The 18263-nt window shown below is 42.2% G+C and overlaps 1 protein-coding gene across 2 annotated transcripts in view; it reads right to left on the bottom strand.

The window, feature by feature from the left end:
- Positions 1-455: 455 nt before the first annotated feature.
- Positions 456-18263, bottom strand: part of EYA2 (EYA transcriptional coactivator and phosphatase 2) — a 228772-nt gene continuing 210964 nt past the window's right edge. For both annotated transcript variants that reach the window (XM_051976529.1, XM_051976530.1), the window contains exons 12-16: positions 17934-18094; positions 14333-14447; positions 13332-13453; positions 12496-12596; positions 456-1324 (exon numbers count right to left, since the gene is read on the bottom strand). In XM_051976529.1, the coding sequence (XP_051832489.1) occupies positions 1244-1324; positions 12496-12596; positions 13332-13453; positions 14333-14447; positions 17934-18094 (580 nt within the window). In that variant the 3' untranslated portion in view covers positions 456-1243. The remainder of the gene's footprint in view (positions 1325-12495; positions 12597-13331; positions 13454-14332; positions 14448-17933; positions 18095-18263) is intronic.

Raw genomic sequence — 18263 nt, 5'->3', positions numbered from 1 at the left:
GAGAAAGGGGAGGATAATGGCTCCCAAGCACCTTCTGTCCCACTCCCTAATCTTATCATGGTTGCCTTTTTTTTAATTGCTCCCCTCTCTTCTGCCAATCCTGGTCAACTGCCCAAGTGAAAACTCCCAAGTTTATTTTGAAAACAAAACAAAACATTTGAACCAGGGAATTCTTGTGTCAAAGTATTAGCGTGTGTTCTATCAAAGGGTCCCTACTCTTTTTCTCTCTAGGCTCACAGCTACATGCTCTTGTGTTTCCCTAAGTACTAGTCAACTGGTCACTCTTTCCCATGACTAATGCCAATGGGGTGCTACCTCCAGTCTTTTAACATAGATCTAGTCCTCCTGGGTCCCCCTGTGGATCAGCAGAAGTCAGACAGGTCTTGGGGTTCTTAAGGATCTCTGCTCCCCGAAAACCTCAAGCCTGAAGAAGGAACAAAGTACTTACTCTTACCTCAAAATGTAAACGTGGTTTTATTCAATGTCATTCAGTCTCACATGGTACAGCTTCCCCTCACCTTTTTCCTCCCCCCAACCCCAAAACAAAATGGCCACATAAGGCACCGTGCACTGTTCACACGTCATCAGGAGACTTTTCCAAGAACAAAAATAAGCTCTAGGTCTTCTTGATGACCCTGAATGTCCTCACTTACTAATTTACAAAGTGTGATTGTCCCTCAGAGTACAACTTGAAGAAGAGATCTCTTTAAGTTAGATCTGTAAGTCCCCACTCCCTCCCTAACCCCATCCCAAAGAGAGTTTAAAAAACAAAACCAGCAACAAAGAAATCCGCCATCACAGGTATGAGAGCATAATACCAGAGTAATGAGATTAGTTCATAAATTAAAAAAATTAGCCTGCCTGCTCCTCCTTATATCAATGATTTCTTGCTTCCCTTCAGTGAGTCCTGCAGAAGGTCCCGGTCATTGAGCCCCTATCAGTTTTGGGCCACATCCCTGCCTTTCACTTCCATCTTCATCCCCAAAGTCAGATCCTCCCCAGCTGCCTCTTGGAGGGCTCCCAGTTCAACCTTTGAGATGTAGCTTTGTCTCCTCCTCTCAGAGGTCCTTGGCTCCCAAGGAAGTGGTCCCCACTGCAGGGCAACTGCTCAGTCTCTGTTCCTTCCAAATCCTCAAAGTCTGAAGTGGGGAGGCAGGAAGAAAAGAGAGCTGCAGGGTCATGGGGTGGGAACTGTGCAGCCAAGCTCAGGGCCACTCCCGGGTAGGACCTCCCTGTGGCTCTGCTATAAGTATTCCAGCTCCAGGGCATGCCTCAGGGCCTCCAAGTCTGCATGGCAGGAGATTCTCCAAAAGGGCATGTTGTGCTGCAAAAGAACAACAGAAGAGCTCTGGTAGGTAGTACGGTACAGGACAGGAGCAGATGTTATCTTTTCCATTCTGCAATCTCTCATTCTGCAATGAGTTCGATGGAGTTCAAGGTCACTTGGACACAAGGTCACGATTCAATTTGGACTTTCTAACATTAATTCCAAGATTCTTTCTGTCACATCAAGCTACCATTCAAAATAATCCATACTTTATGCATTTAGGCCCCCAACATCCTTGCTCAATGTCTAAGGGAAACTGAAATCCTTGGGATGTAGAGATGACCGTGGATTTTTGTTGTCTACCATTCAAAAATAAGTTAAACTAAGTGCTTATCACTTCTCCACTAACAGTGCAGAGAGAGATTATCATTTGTGTAGGTGGTATTCTACCTATAAAGATGAAATCACGAATTGTTTCAAAATTTAAGTAATAAATTCTTCTTCTTTTCCCTTCTCCCATACCCTCAACACACATAAGGGTTGCCTCTGATCTTTATTAAAAGTAGTTCTTAGCCTCTTTCAAATCAAATGAATTTCAGACCTGGAAGGCAATAATTAATTATATCTAGGTTGAGAGCATGGAGTCAGAGGATGATAGAGTTAAGAGAAGATATCCTAGAACTCATCTGGGCAATCTCTTCATTTTACAGATGAGAAAACTGAGGTTTAAATGACTTGTCCAAGGCCATATAGATTGCAAAGCTGATATGTGAACCGTGGTCTTCTGACTCCAAATCTATGCTCTTTCCCCAGACTACAATGTCCTGATAACCATTCAACCCTTCAACCAAGGTCCAACAAAAGGGAAGTGACATGCCTAAAGCTATGAGTAAGGAAATAAACGCCTTTGGAGAACAGGTCAGTCATCCAGAACTGCCACCTATGGGGCAGGCTATCTTCAGACTCTGCTAGAGACAGCCCAGGACCCCAAATCCAAGAAAGAGCCTTGGGAACCATAATGTTCCCGAAGCACTGGCCCTGCTTTCAAGCATCACCAAAGACCCCCTCAAAACAGCAGAAGACCCAGAAAAGAAAATTCATGCCATCAAAGTTCTTCGCACTGCCAAATGACTCAAAATCAGAAACTGATATCAACTAATCAAACAATATTCATTAAAGTCTACTATAAGCCCAAGATGTGATTTTTATCAGTAGAAATGAGATTAAAGACGTTATTATCATGGCCTGCCTTGGAACCTTTTTGTCTTGTAGCTAAAATCTATTTTCTCATTGGAATTTGAGTTCTTTGAGAACAAGGACAGGCTTACTTTTCTCTTCATATCTCTGGAACTTGTCCAATGTTTTAAAATTTAATTTATTTTAAAAAAAATATTTTATTTTTTCCAACTACATGTAAAAACAATTTTTTAAGCATTCTTTTAAAAAAGATTTTGAGTTTCATTCCCCCTACCTGCATGAAAAGGCAAGTAATTTGATATAGATCATATATGTAGCATAGTCTTTTACACATAGTAAAAGTGTTTAATAAATGCTTTTTCATCCATCCATCTATTCATTTTTTGTACCAAATGGTTTTTGTATTCTATCACTCATTGATTTACTTCTAAGTCATTCTGGACAGAATTTACAAAGGTTAGAAAGAAACATCCTGTCTCCAGAAGGACAGACATAAAGATGGGGAAGAGGATGAGTAGTTCTTTACAAGGGGTGTGGGTGTGTGTGTGTGTGTGTGTGTGTGTGTGTGTGTGTGTGTGTGTGTGTTTTGGGGGATGTATGAGGGGAAAGATAGAAATTTAAATCATTAATGCAATTGTACAGCCAAGAGCCCAAGGACAGGACCACAATATAAGGAATTTAGAGGAGAGGCAGGTATAATCCTTCAAGGAGTGTACAAATCTAGGTGGGATTCTTTTTTTAAAATCTCTGATTTCTGATACAACAGGCTTGGATCATTATAATTCTAGATCCAGCCAGAAATATGTGAGGAACTGTAACTATCCCAGACGTGAAAAAAGCCAGGGCAGCTGTGTTGACGGGCCCTTTGGTTATTTTTTTCTGCCATGTGAAAAGGAGAACATAACCATTGCTGATGATATTAATAATAATAATAGGAGAAATAAGGCTAAAAAAGAACAGGGAGGCCCCCATAATCCTGACTGAAAACAAAGACAGGGTTAGCTCACTAAATGGCTTATGCCAAGCAAGCTGCTGGCCAGGCCCTGGGGACCAATGGACAGATGGAGCCTGCTGGGTCCTGAGCCGGAGGGGGGAGGGACAAGAAAGCATCCAGGCGTCATCACCCTCCCTGGAGACCTCCTCAAAACTTCCCTTAAAGAGGGATTTTTTTCTCTCTCACAAACACATACATCTATTTATTTATTTTTGGCAAGAGGTGACAGAGGGGAAGAGGGAAGCAGTGGGGCTGAGCAACCCCCTCGGCCTGAGAAGTGACACATTTTAGATGAGAGGCTGGAGCCCATCTAGAGAAAGAATGGGGAAGGAGATGCGAATGAAGGCACATTTGGATCGCGGACCAGATGACTCTTAAAGTCGCTAAAGCTTTTAAATCTGTGGTCTTTGAGAGACGGACCAATTTGGAGAAGAAGAGTTTTAGGCAAGGGATGATATTTGTCCTCAAATAGCAGAAATGTCACAGAGAAATGTTCTGTTTGTTTTCAGAAAGGAGAAAGAGTAAGTATCAGTGGGCGAGTAGAAGTTACAAGGAGAAAGATTTCATATCAACAGAAAGAAAAGCATCTTAATAATTATTTACAGCTGTCCCAAAGTGAAATTTTAGATTTTAGCTAGAATAAAGTAAATTTTAAGTTTGTATTGGGCAAGGGGCAGCCAGGAGGCGCAGTGGATAGAGCAACAAGCCTGGAGGCAGGAAGATTCATTTTTCTGATTTCAAATTCAACTTTAGACACTTGGCAGCTATGTAATCCTGGGCAATCCACTTCATCCTGTTTGCCTCAGTTTCCTCATCTGTAATATGAGATAAAGAAGGAGAAGGCAAATCACTCCTGTATTTTTGCCAAGAAAACACCAAATGGGGTCACAGAATTGGACATGACTGAACAATAACACATTTTTATAGTGCTTCTCTGTTTAGGAAATACTTCTTTTACAATTACTCTGTGAGATGAATAGAGTAACAATTCCCATTCTGCAGTGGAGAAATTAAGGTCAGACCATGATATTTGTTAGACCTCTCACTGCTACGTATGTGGCAGAGCTAAGAACTCAGACCCTGTTCTTCATGTCCACTGTTCTCACTGATAGCATTCTGCTCCTCCTTGTGCCATGAGGCAGCTAAATAGGTCAGTTTGGGGGCTGGAATTGGAAAGACCTGAATTCAAATTCAACCTCAGACACTTAGACAGGTCAACCTTTTAAAAATCTCATTTAGACTGGGGCTATCTTCTTAAAATGTCATTTGACCTTTGCCTGCTTCAGTTTCCTCCACTGTAAAAAGGGAACAACAAGCATCTTCCTCCTAGGGGCACTGGGAGGATCAAAGGAGAAACAATTGTGTATAGCACTTTGCAAACTTTAATGTTCATATACAAGCTCCTTATTATTATGGACTTAAATTTTTTCATGGACTTTTTTGTCCTCAGAACAATTAAAACAAGAAGCAGGTTGAGTAATTATCAGGAAGCTGGAGATGAGATTCAATCTTCAGGTATGTAAGTTGGACTAGTTGACTTTTATGTCCCTTCAAGCTCCTGATTTTTTTATCCCCTCCCAAGTAAAGCAATACTGCACTGTGCAAAGAATTTTAGATGTCACTTACTGTGTAAAGTCAGGCAAATCCCTTCCCCTCTGGATTCATGCTGTATCTTGTATTTGTTGTTCAGTCATTTCAATTGTCTGACTCTGTGACCTCATTTGGAGTTTTCCTGGCAGAGATGCTCTAATGGTTTGTCATTTTCTTCTCTAGCCCATTTTACAAATGAGGAAACTGGGGCAAATAGGGTTAAGTAACACCCAGGGTTACACAGCTAGTCAGCATCTGAGACCAGATTTGGACTCAGGAAGATGGACTCCAGGCCTGGCACTCTGTGCACTATGGTGCCATCTAATTTCCCTTTCATACTTTATTTTATCTCTAAAATTAGAGGAGGATTTTGGGACCTCTAATAACCTTTTTTTAGGCCTAAAACTGAATGTATAATCCCTCAGACAGTGGCACATGAAGTCTGGGGAAACCTGTTAGACTCATTTTCAACAGAAAGTTTTGTTTTTTTCTATCAAGAGATCGCATGTTTTCCAATACTGCTGATAATCCCAGTTTAGTTTGTAGGAAGAAATAAGAAATCCTTTTTTTTCCCCAGAGGGGAGCAACAACTGCAGTTTGGCCCCATCCAGATCTTTCCTGTTTGAACAGTGACTTAACTCTACAACAATCAGATAAATCCAGGGAATGCCGGCGAGGATGACGAATCGTGTGCTTATTAACTGCTATCCCCTTACCTCACCATGCTGTGTCTCATTAAATCCGGGGAAATGGCTTATGTGCCCTGAGAGGCTACTGGGGCCTGTGGCATATAGATGTGTCTAGGTATATATATTAACATGCAGGGCTATATATACATGTCTAAATGAAGGAAAACACAGAAACTGAGAAACAAGCAGTGCATATTACACCGAGCCTGGCTGTTTGTGAGAAGACTCTGGCTGGGGACCCAACTGAATAATAAAATCACTAATAAATGTTAATCCTTTTCCTTTGATTCAAATCATTCTCTCCAGTGGATACAGGTGGATACAGGGCAACAAAAACTAGAATGTTTTAAAGTCGAAGGGGCAGCCTGGAGGGAGCTCTTTCCCTCCACCCCTTGGGAAAAACATTTGCCATGGTTTGGCCAAGTTGACTATCTTTCTAGCGTCACAATGATGGTCCTGGAAGGATTCTAAAAAAGTTCTGGGTCAGTGGTGGGGTGGGTAGGAAAGACAGGAAAGGGGAGAAAGGGGGAAGGATCATACTTCCAATTTCTATTTAAATTCTGACTTGGTGGCCTGTCTCCTGTTAGGATTGCCTAACCAGATGCTGCTCGGGCTCTGAGCAAATGCTGATTTTTCTGGCTGCACTGAACCTCACCTCGCTTAAGTTCCTGCAAGGCAAATGTTCATTATTTTTCCTTTTTTCTTCTATACATCCACAGTGAGCTTTTGGACTTTGTGGATGGTTCACGCAGTGGTCTGAAATAAAGCCTGAAAGCAGAATGGGGAATGTGAGGTGAGGTTCTGTGATTCCTTCCCAGAAAGAAAACTTCCTATGTGTACCCTTCTGAGCTAAGAAATGGAGGTGACAAACTGTCATCTCCTCCCAGTAATGTCCATTTGGCCTTTATATTAATATTATTTTGATCCTAATAAGCCCAAGTAGATTCTAGATGAGACCAAGGAACTTTCCAGGAAGCATTATCCACAGAGGTCTGAATGCCATGCTGGACATGTATAATTATCACACTCCATTTCCCATTTCCATGCTTTTGCATGCAGTATCCTCCCATCCCTCCCCACATCTACCTCTCAGTTCTGCTCTAAAACCATCCCTAGCTGAGTCTTTTCTGACCCTCCCCCTCCCAACCACCTCATAATTATGCATAATTTGCATACACTTGAATTACTTGCTGAGTTTATCAATAAACTCATTAATGACTGCTGAGAGCACGGTATTAATCAGTCTGAGATGAAGGGGATCCATTCTTGGTTTGGATTCCTATTGGGGCGTAACTTATTGGGCTCACTCACAATGCAAAACTGTCTTTACTGTTAGAAAAATTGCCCAAAGTACAGGGATGCTTCTCTAACACAGGAAGAAAAGAGAAAATAGGCGCTGGTGTTGAGACTTTTTGAGAGGTTCAGGAGGGGAGTTGAGGGAAGCTTCCATATAGTCTCAATCTTTTCAGGGTTATAGGAAACAGAGTCATTTGCTAGAAATTCATTAAAATCTCTGGATATTTTTTTTTCACTTAAAAAAAGGAAAGAAAAATTGCCCAAAGATAATTCTTAGTGATGGTGGGTCAATATTGTTCTGTGTAGGTATAAGTGATAACTATATCTTTTTGTAGGAAGGGCTCTATGGCACAGTCAGTGCATGGGCATCTGGGCTCAGAGCCAGGAAGACACGAGTTCAAGTTTCAAGTTATTAGGCTCAAAATAATATTAACATAAAGGCTGAGTGGACATCACTGGGAGGAGATATGTGGCTGAGAAGGCCAATGTCCTGACTGCCCTTTTCCAAAAGCACAGTTTGTCACCTCCATTTCCTAGCTCAGAAGGGTCCACATAGGAAATTCTCTTTCTGGGAAGGAATCACAGAAGCCCACTTGCTTTCAGGCCTTGTTTCAGACCACTCTGCTGCATGCTGGCTGTATAACCTGGGCAAACTACTTAATTTTCTTTTAAGAATGTAAGCTGCTGGGAAGGTACTAGTAGAAGGGGTTTCCCATTTAGGAGTCCCTTCACACTAAAGAAATCACAGGTTCAGTCCTTTACCCTGGTCCTTTTCTTTAGGGCCTCCTAGTATAAACAAACATGACAAAAAGTGATTATCTATATGCCTTCTATCCATCCTTTCCCCGCTCATTCCCTCTCTCCCTCCTCAAGTGCTAGCTCCTCCATTAAGAGCAGGCAATCGAGTAGATGGACAGTTCTGTGCTCCTGGCCCTTCAGACTATTGTGACAACTCCAGGCTCCTCCAGGAAAACTACAATTCATCAATTCCAGTCAGTGAACACAGCCATTACGCAGTATTCCAATTAGAAAGCCATTTGAATTCCCCATTTAGAGATATTTCCTTGTTGTTGTTGGGGGTGGTGGTGAAGGTGGGCAGAGAAGAGGATGGAGAAAGCCCCTCCCTCTGCAGCCTTGGTTCCTTGATGGCTCTTGAACCTGGGCAGATTTATCACTTGTGGAGAGGGGGAGAAAAATGACCCACTAAAATTGAGATATTATCAATGCTGTCAGCAGAAACACTGCAAGCCTCTCTTCCTTTCCTCATATTTTATACAGCTCAGGTGTACAGCAGCTTGAACTAATGACTCCCATCAATCACAAGGCAATGGCAGCCCCTTGCAAGTAGCATTTCCTGGTAATGGGGCAAAGCGCTTCATTGGAGAGGCAGTGGAAGTAAAAAGGGCTCTTGGTGGAATCAAGGTTCTGTTGCCCTGCAGGATTTGCCCCCTGCTAGCAGTGGGGCTTTGATGCTGCTCCTGAAGCCCAGGTCTGGGACCAACTGCTCTGCTTTCACAATGTGTGTGTGTGTGTGTGTGTGTGTGTGTGTGTGTGTGTGTGTGTGTGTGAGAGAGAGAGAGAGAGAGAGAGAGAGAGAGAGAAGAGAGAGAGAGAGAGAGAGAGAATGAGAGTGTAGTGAGGGAGAAAAGGGGGGAGGGAGGGAAAGAAAAGAGAGGGAGGAGGAGAAAGGGGAAGGAAGAGAGGAAAAAGAGAGACAGAGACAGAAGAGGCTGATTTTTAGGGGTCTGTGATAGAACTTTCCCCACTCCAACATTTCACTTCCTATTTTCCTCTCTCCTAACCTCCCTACTCCAAAATATACACATTATCCCAACAGCCAAAATATGCCCCTTCCCACTGGGCCAGGGCAGCCTGGAACCCTCTCCCTGATGAGGTGTGTAACAAGCCAGAAACACCAAGAAATGAGCTTCAAAGTTTAAGAACATGGCCTTAATAGCCATAGATTTTTCTTAATGACCCACTATCAGCCAGGGATTTATTTATCCTAGCAATTCTTGCATGTATTTTAGAGAAGCTGTGAGCTTGAATGGGGAGAAAATTTCTGTTTTTATTTTCATTAAACTTTGTAACCCTGAATGCTTTTATTTTGTGCATTTACAAACATTACTCTGAGAAGGGGTCTTTAGCATCCACTAGATTTGACCAAAAGTCCTTGACACATACAAGGATGAGAATGTTTGCTTGCTCTGGATCCCATTGAATCTTGCAGATTTTTGGCTCTTCTTGTCTTTCAGAAAAACAACCACTATTACATTTAGTCCAAAGAAAGATTTTCTTTTGACTTCCTAAGACTATCCCTTCCAATCTGTCGAGCGAGTCTCATTTTAGGAGCCTTTGCTAAGGGCTTCACTTTTGGGACTGGGTTGCATTCTAATTTACTTTCTATTCATCAAATGCCATGAGTCTCCTCACATATACCCTTCTTGAGAGCAGGATTTCTCACTTGGGTATTGGTAACCCTGACAGAGCTTAATAAATGCCTGGTGACTGATGTAATAATTAAAGCCCTGCTTCCAGAGCTAACTTGACTCAGCTAATGATGGTGACCAGACCAGCCGCAGAATTAGCACAGAGAATTGTTCCAGAGGGCCTCTGAAGTTTTCCTTTTGAGGCAGTGATTTAGATAGCACAATGGATAGGAAGCTGGACCTGGAGTCAGGAAGACCCCTGAATTCCAATCTTGCCTCAAGTACTTAGTAGCTGTGTGATCCTTTTTAGCTTCTTTATCCTTCTCTGTAAAATGGGGACAATGGTAACTGCACTACCTACTGTAGAGGGTCATTACATAGAAAGTACTTTGCAAGCCTTAAAATGCTTTTCAGATACATGATATACTGGGCAATAATAATATTTCTAGTAGCTATAATATATAAAATATATTATAACATGTACATGTTATATACTATATATACGATAACAACAGTAGCATTTCTCTAGGCCTTAAATAATATTTTATTTTACAAATATTACTTCTGTAACAGTCTTGGGAAGCAAGTGGTATTATTTTTCCATTTAACTGATAACAAAACTGAGCCTGAAAGATATTAAATGACTTGCCTAAGGTCATACAATTAATGTCTGACATTGGATTTGAACTTAGGTCTTAGGGACCCCAGGTTCAGCATGTCATCTAGCTGCTTAAGAAAGGTAGAACTAGAGGCAGCTAGATGATGAAATGGATAGATTACTGTCCCTGGGGTCAGAAGGAGTTGAGTTCAAATCTGTGTGACCCTGGACAAGTCACTTAATCCTAACTACCTTGCCAAAAGAAAAAAAAAAGATTAAACAAAAAGAAAGGTAGAATTAGGAATCATGCTGGAAGAGAAGGAAATCAAGAGGAAGTACAGCTTTTGGAAAGAATGCTGCAAGGAGAGAATGAGTACTTAGGTTTCATTCTCAGTTCTGCTACTTGCTACCTGTGCAACCTGCCTATAGGTAGACAAGCTTCACTTTTCTTTCTCTGCATCTGGAAAAATGAAGATGTTAGAACAGATGAATAATTATGTCCCTATCCAGTTCTAAGCACACAAATTTTTGAGTGCAAAGGACATCTGTGGCTATCAATTACAATGCCCCATTATATAGATAAGGAATCGGGCCAGTGGAGGTCAATGGCTTACTTGGGGAAGTAGCAGAAGTGGACTCTGAGGATCCTAAGTATTAAATTCTGTCCCCAAAGGCAGACACAGGTGATCTGAGACTTGAACTAGACCCACTTCTGTTGAGTCAGGGGGGATATCTCTGTCTCTGTATGAGTGCACACAGGTAGTGAGAGGCTTTATCCCTACAGTTCTCACTGCAAAAAGTTGCCCAATCCAGGAATGAACGGGTTGCCTGGGTTCTTAGGCATGTGTAAGGGATTGTCCAGAGTAGGGAGAAGGGTGGGTACGTTCCCATGAGTTAAGGTGAACTCTGTTCCTTAAACTGGCACAGCCTCTTTTTGTTCTTGTTCAGTCATGTCCTACTCTCCATGACCCCTTTTGGGATTTTCTTGGCAAAGATACCGGAGTAGTCGGCCATTTCTTTCTCTAGCTCATTTTATAGATCAGGAACTAAGGCAAACATGGTTAAGGAACCTGCCCACTCATGCAGCTAGTGGTTCACCATTTCCTTCTCCAGCTCATTTTACAGATGAGGAAACTGAGGCAAACAAGGTTAAGTGACTTGCCCAGAATCACACAGCTAATAAGTATCTGAAGCTGGATTTGAATTCTGGGAAAGGAGCATTCCTGACTCCAGGCACACTATCCACTACGCCATGAAGCTGCCCTGAGCAGCCTCTTTATAATAACTTAATTCTCTATTTCCAGTGTTTCCCCAGTGCTGGCCCCTTTGGGCTATGCAAGCAAAGAGTCATTTCTTGTTTGGGATTTCCTTTATTTCAATAAACTGCCCATTGCAGGGAGCAGAGACTTGAAGGTGAAAAACAACCAGGCCTTGTTATTAAGCTCCATGGCATTGGCAGTAATATTTCCCAGCCTTGACTGGGGCAGGCAGAGGGAGGGGGAGACTTGGCTGTTATGGCTGAGACTCTGGGAATTCAGCTGTCGTTTTTTTTCCTTCTAAGAACTCGGCAGCCCCCCATATCTCCCTTACTTGGTAGTCTGAGATCACAGAAATGGGATTTTACTTTTTCATGAGCTTAATGCTGTCTTTATTAACTGGGAACAGTCCCTGGAACAAGTGATATATGAAAAGGAAGCCCACCCCCAACAAAGCAGAGCTGAGCTCTAGGGGGAGGCATTCCTCAACCAGACCAGTGGTTATCAGGGGAGGTGGCGGCCAGTGTCCTGGAGAAGGGATTTAGAATAGGAAATTACTCAGGATGCTTCAACGATTTACAAATGGGAAAAGAATGGTGAGCCAAGAGCCTGGGAAAGAGAGAGCCAAACCATGCCTGAGTGAGAGGAAGTCAGTGCAGTGAATGAAGTCTGAGCACACAGCCGAGGAGGAAAAGCCCCCCAACCCCATACAAACATATGCACACACATATATAATCAGAGACACAGCAATGAAAGGGACAGTAGAGTCCGACCTCCTCATTTTACAGTTGGGATTCAAGTCTAGGTTGCTTGACTTCAGACTCAGATTTCTTTCCACTATATGATGTTGTCCATCATTTTCCCCTAGACACAGACACACACACACTTTTTGTGTGATCCATGAATATCGTTTGCTCCTTCTTCTCCCTCTCCCCTTTTCCTTCTCTTTCTTCTCTCTCTCTCCTCTATCTGTCTGTCTGTCTGTCTCTCCATCTACCCCCTTCTCCCAACACACATCCACTCCCTCTTAGAGAGAAATAATAACAGCTGAATTCTCAGGGTCCCAATTATTCTGGTTGCGCCTCCTTCTTAAACGCCCTACGCCACTAAGGTCTGAGAAACATTACTGCCATGGAAGAGGGGTGAAATGTAGAGAAAAAGAAGATGTTTTACAAGTACCTTCTTGGCTCCTTGCTCTTCTTCCACACCGTCTCCTATTACAACATAGACCGCTTTCCTTCCAAACCTCTGCATTATCCTTTCAAAACAGCTCTCCTTTCCTGCAGACCAAGAAGTCAGTTAGTGCCAAGAATTGGACTTAGAGGCCTTTCCTTCTCCTACGCTGGGTGACAGCTCTTTCCTGGTTCTCCAGCTTCTGGAATGTTTGGGAGGGTCAGAATGAGCCCTGGACTATCTCACCCAGGTGGATGCACTACAATAGGGGCCTGTTTTCCTCTGCACTTGCCAGGCCTGAATTCTAGGCAGGACACCTTGGTTCTACTCCTACCTGCAGCTATGCTCACTGTGTGACCTTAGCCAAGGTATCTGGGCTCTAAAATGAGGCACTTGGACTTGCCCATCTCTAAGGCTCATTACACATAATGACAATCTTAGTCTGAGTCAATACAATAGGCTGAGAGGCAGGCATCCTGAATTTCATTCTCAAGTCATACCCCAGCCTGACAATCATCTCATCTCCTTGTTCTTCTGGCTCCCTAAGAGAGCAACTCACAGTCACCACTTTCTTGGCAGCGTGTACTGTCCTCCAGATCTACTCTGTACTACAAGTTCATAACAAATGTGACTTTTGGATACCAACAAATAACCCCCCCTAGAAAAATGGGTGAGGAATTAATTAGCAGTCTGTGTCTGACAGGAACAGAATCAGTCTTTTATCTCTGCCTTTAAGGAATCTCTAGTTTTTATCTCGTCCCCTTCCCTTAGCAATGCTATGCCAGGATGAGCTGCCTAGCACTTCTGTCACTGAGGAATCCTAACTTTCTGCTTGCTCTGACCTGTCTTGGTTGCACTGTAGATGTTCTCGATAGGAAAGACTGTGCCCAATCCGTACAGCAAGACTTTAGCTAGGGCAGGGATTAGCTGAGTGGTGGTAACCAGCACATTGACACAATTAGGCCTGGAAAATAAGCAAAAACAGGGGTTAAAAAAATCGAAGAGACCGAGACTGGATTATTGTCCACTGAAACATCAAGTCAAGGTGGGGAGAAGGGAGTAAGTACAGGGCATTCTGGAGAAGTACCCCCAAATATGAGGTTGAATATAGCCTGAGTAACAAGTTCTAGCATCTAGTGAGCCTGATGTTATAGGCTATTTGACATGGGGGTCAAGTGTGCTGGAGCCAGCTTGTATCAGCATGAAAGCTGATTAATAAATTGTTAGTATGAGCACTTAAACCCTGGAAATCAACAATGGTTACACATAACAGCCTGACTTTTTATTTTGTTGATTGTTTAGACTTAAGAAATTGATGGTAAAATTGTTAATAATGAAGATTAACCTTAAAAGTGAGTCTTAGACACATTTTTTACTGAAAATTGGTTTTTAAAACACTGACCAAGATACCTCTGGATCAGTCTAACACCAAGAGTATTTCAATCCTTCTAGATGTCTGGGATTTCATCAGTGCGATGCTTCCTCCACTGATGCACACTTTCATTCATTCATTTATTTATTTTTGCTAACAGGTTTTTGTCTTGTTGGGCATATACATGTATGTATATGCACAAGTACACAAACTCATAATTGCATATGTACATACAAGATACATACTCTCTTCATCTGCCTTCACTGGCTGACGGAATGGCTAAGAAAGTTAATTACCCAGCAGCCAAGCCAGCTCTTTCAGAATGAATGTCTCCAAACTTCGTTATTTCCAGCCTCTTATACATTCAGCTGGTCAAGTTCTAATCTAGGAGCTCTAATCCAGAGCTCTGAGGAAGCTCTGGAGGCATAAAGAACAGAGGAAGCCCTCTGGTCATTTTCCCACTGTACTTACCGGGAATGTATTAAATTCAATGCCTTGAGGGCATGTGTCAACCAGAGGTCTGTCAAGGCCTCAAGTTCTGCTCTTAGCTGTAGCCAAGTTTCTCTCTTGGGAGCTCCTATCAAACCTGGGGGCAAAGGGAAAAAAAAGGCACGGATGTCATTAATCATTTTGGGGAAACCCCAGGTTCTGGGGACAAGGGGAAACAGATTGGCCTGACCCTGAGAAGATTAAACAAAAATGAGCCCCAAAGTTCCTTTCAGCTTTATAGTGCTAAAATTCTATCCCTCTGCTCCTGGCTGCTCAACTTTCAGTCTCTAACTGAATTTTCCCATATTGGAGTCCAGTGGGACAAGGATGCTACTTTCTCTTTCAACCTTATGGACCTTATTCTCTGTGACTCATAACTATCCCATCTTCCTTTCTTTCTTTTTAAGATCATTTTTAATAGCTTTTTATTTACAAGATATATGCATGGGTAATTTTTCAGCATTGACAATCACAAAGCCTTTTATTCCAATTTTTCCTCTCCTTCCCCCCTCTCCCCCAGATGGCAGGTTGACCAATACATATAAAATATGTTAAAGTATAAGTTAAATACAATATAAGTATACATGTCCATACAGTTATTTTGCTGTACAAAAACAATCGGACTTTGAAATAGTGTACAATTAACCTGTGAAGTAAATAGAAAATGCAGGCGGACAAAAATAGGAGGATTGGGAATTCTATGTAGTGGTTCATAGTCTTCTCCCAGAGTTCTTTCGCTGGGCGTAGCTGGTTCAATTCATTACTGCTCTATTGGAACTGACTATCCCTTCTTTTTACAGAGCCATGGGATTTTGGAGTGAGAAGTATCCTTAGAGTCTAAATCTCCCTCTTCCCCCAATTTTTTACAAATGAGGAAACTAAGGATTGAGAGGCAAAATGATTTTGTTCAGGGTCGCATCGTGAATTTTATGGTAGAGCTAGGATTAAAATCCAGCCTCTCCTTATTCCAAAACTTAATTAGGCTGATTAAGTTCCTGCAGAACAGGGGCCATGCTGTGTTAACATTATAGATTTACCCACTCTTTCATTTTCCTGAAGATCTAAATTTGAGAGCAGTGAAGAGCTCATAGTCACATAATTAAGCCAAATCTTTTGAGCTCAGGTCCAGTGCTTCCAGTACACCATAATGTTTCCCTCTTGAACTCAATTTCCTTTGTGCTGTCTTAAGGCATTCTCTCCAAGGCTCTTACACAAAGTAGATACCTAGTACAAGTTGTAATGACTTGAGCCCCTACTGTTCCAGACATGCTCTCAGGCCTCCATTTCCTTGCCTACTCACCTACCCACCTAAAGTTTCTTCAAGTCTTTCTGCTTCTTGTCTTGGCCCTTTCCTTCTCTCCTTCCATCATACCTCTGACTCACTTCCTCCCAAAGGTGTGTTTTTAAGCCTCTTCTATTATTCTCCAGCACAGGCATACTTTCCTTTCTCCTCCCAGATGTCTGTTCCTTCTGATGTATGAAAACAGCCTGTCTTGCCCAGGGGCTCCCAGTGACCCACAGGAGCTTTCTCCTACTCTTGACCCCACTCCCCACTGCTGACACACTGGCCAGAATATAGGCCTGCCTGCTCAACTCTGCATCCCATCAGTTGTTAACAATACCCATGGCCCAAGAATGACACCTCTGGTAATTTCCCCTCAGCTTATGTGAAAATTAAGGGATGCTGACAGAGGCCCAGGGTATTTCCTGGAGCTTAGGGAACCTCCTGGGAGGACCCAGTGGTTCGAGGCAAAACAGTTCATGGCAACTAACAAATTCCAGAATCCTTCTCTCCACTCTCCTAGTCTATCCCCTCACCAGGATAGGAGCAGAGAGCTGGAAGGAGCCTGAAAGGTCATCTGGTCTATTTCCTATTCAAAGTATAGAGTATAAAGCCTCATCCATCCTCTTCTTAAACATCATTAAAGAACTCACTGAACAAATCCATTTCATTAGCAGGCATCTCTGATTGCCAGAAAGTTATAATAGATGCTTATTGATTGATTGGCTAGAACATTTACCACCCCCTTTGGCAATTCACTTAGTTTCATTTTGCCTTATCTGTAAAATGGGAGTGATAACTGTTCACACCTGCCAGGGTGGTTGTGGAGATAAAAAAAGGTAATAGTAATATTTATAATATGCTTTACCAACTTTAAAGCATTATCTAAGTGCTAGTTGTTATTGTTATTGTTTGATAAATGAGGAAAATGAAACTCTAAGAAGATAAAAGATTTATGCAAGCATGGTGGGATTCATCCAGGTCTTCTGATCACAGATCCAAAGGGTTTTTCACTAAACTTTGCTATCTTAAGCAATCCTCCTAGGATATGGTCTTAAGTCTCCTGCCACCCTCAGCTGGACTTCCTTGAGCTATTAATGTTCGTCCTAATACTCAGGACTCAGAATGGATAAAATATAAAGCGAAGTCTTTTAAAAACTTGGCCTTGCAGCCAAGGATAAGAATTCTCCAAGGTTGGCAAAAGTTCTATGATTCCAGCTGCATCTACATCTAGTTACTTGATTCATGTGTCTAAAACTGCCTCTATTCAGTCTCGTCATGTGGGGCTAACTGGCAGGGCTGGCTGAGAAGGTGGCACCATTTTCTCTCCCTAATCTATTGCTAATCCTGAAAAATCCACTATTCAAGTCTCATTCCTAGGATCATGGGATTTGAGAACCTTAGAGGTCATCTGGTTCAATGTCTTAATATCACAGATAAAGAAACTGAGGGAGGGAAAGTAGAGCACAAATGTATTAACTGATTTCAAGCCCAATTTTATCAGTTAGCATCTTTTGGTAAGGATAGATAAGTGCACATTTAGGGTCATTATACAACAAAGACTCCTCCCTTCTTGCAGTCTCTCTCAGCTCCCCACTCCAGGAGGATCAGGTTAATTTTTTGACTGAAAGATCATGCTGGGAACTTGATTGGCCTGAGGATATAAGGTCCAGACCATGAAAAGAAAGGTGTTTGATGGGTGAAAGACAAGTTTCTTTTGGAAAAGTTTTGGTGTTCCCTTCCTCAAATGTTTGATGTTTAAAATCAGCCAAACAGGTGATGATATTAGTTAGGTCTCCAGCCAAAAACATCCCTAAACATCATTAGGAAGTGGATTATAAGAAATTTCATGATAGATGTCCTGTAGAATCATCTATTGAGAATCTCCCTCTCTCTTAAATTTACTAGCCCAAAGGCTCCCTATGAATTGGGACAGTCCCATATCCAAACTCTGTCTTTCCCCCAGCACCTAGCATAGTGCTCTAGATCCAGTAAGTGCTTAATGAACATTTGCCAAATTTATGAATAATAAGGAAAGCTGGAACATCTCTTTTCTTATGAGAAACAACAAATCCTTTTAGTACTTTAAACTTTTCAAAGTAGCATTTTCACATACCTTTGGTCTTAATGTAAGGAAAGCAGAATAGATGATCTCTCCCCATTTAATAGAAGAAGAGACAGACTAAGAAGAGTGGATTGATTCCCAATATGAGTCAGTGGAAGAACAGATAGGATTGAATCTCCTCCTCCAAGTTTCTATCAAGGCAAACTGAGCCTCCCTCTAACCCCGGGTTCACTCACCCCCAACATTATTCTTGTATGTGTTGTACATCTCCTTCACTCGTCGATAGCGGAATGCCAACTTTCTCATCCAGTCGACTCCCCCATGAACTCCAGAGCCCAGACACAGGTTGGCCCCTGCCGCTGAACTATGAAAACCGTCTGCTGAGAAGTTATATGTACTGTGGAGAGGAAGGGGAAAGCACATGAGCTTGAGAGAGCAAAAAGAAGTGGAAAGGAGGTGAAGATGGAGATTAATGTGAACAGCCTCCAAAGGTCTGAAAAAGCTGAACTATGCCCCCAGTTCCTTGGCAATCTGATAGTCTATAAACCCCCTTCTCAGCATAAATG

Source organism: Antechinus flavipes, chromosome 2 (genome assembly GCF_016432865.1).
Source record: "Antechinus flavipes isolate AdamAnt ecotype Samford, QLD, Australia chromosome 2, AdamAnt_v2, whole genome shotgun sequence".
Lineage (NCBI taxonomy): Eukaryota > Metazoa > Chordata > Mammalia > Dasyuromorphia > Dasyuridae > Antechinus > Antechinus flavipes.
Note: the sequence above shows the minus strand (reverse complement) of the source record. Positions and strands in the feature narration are given on the sequence as shown.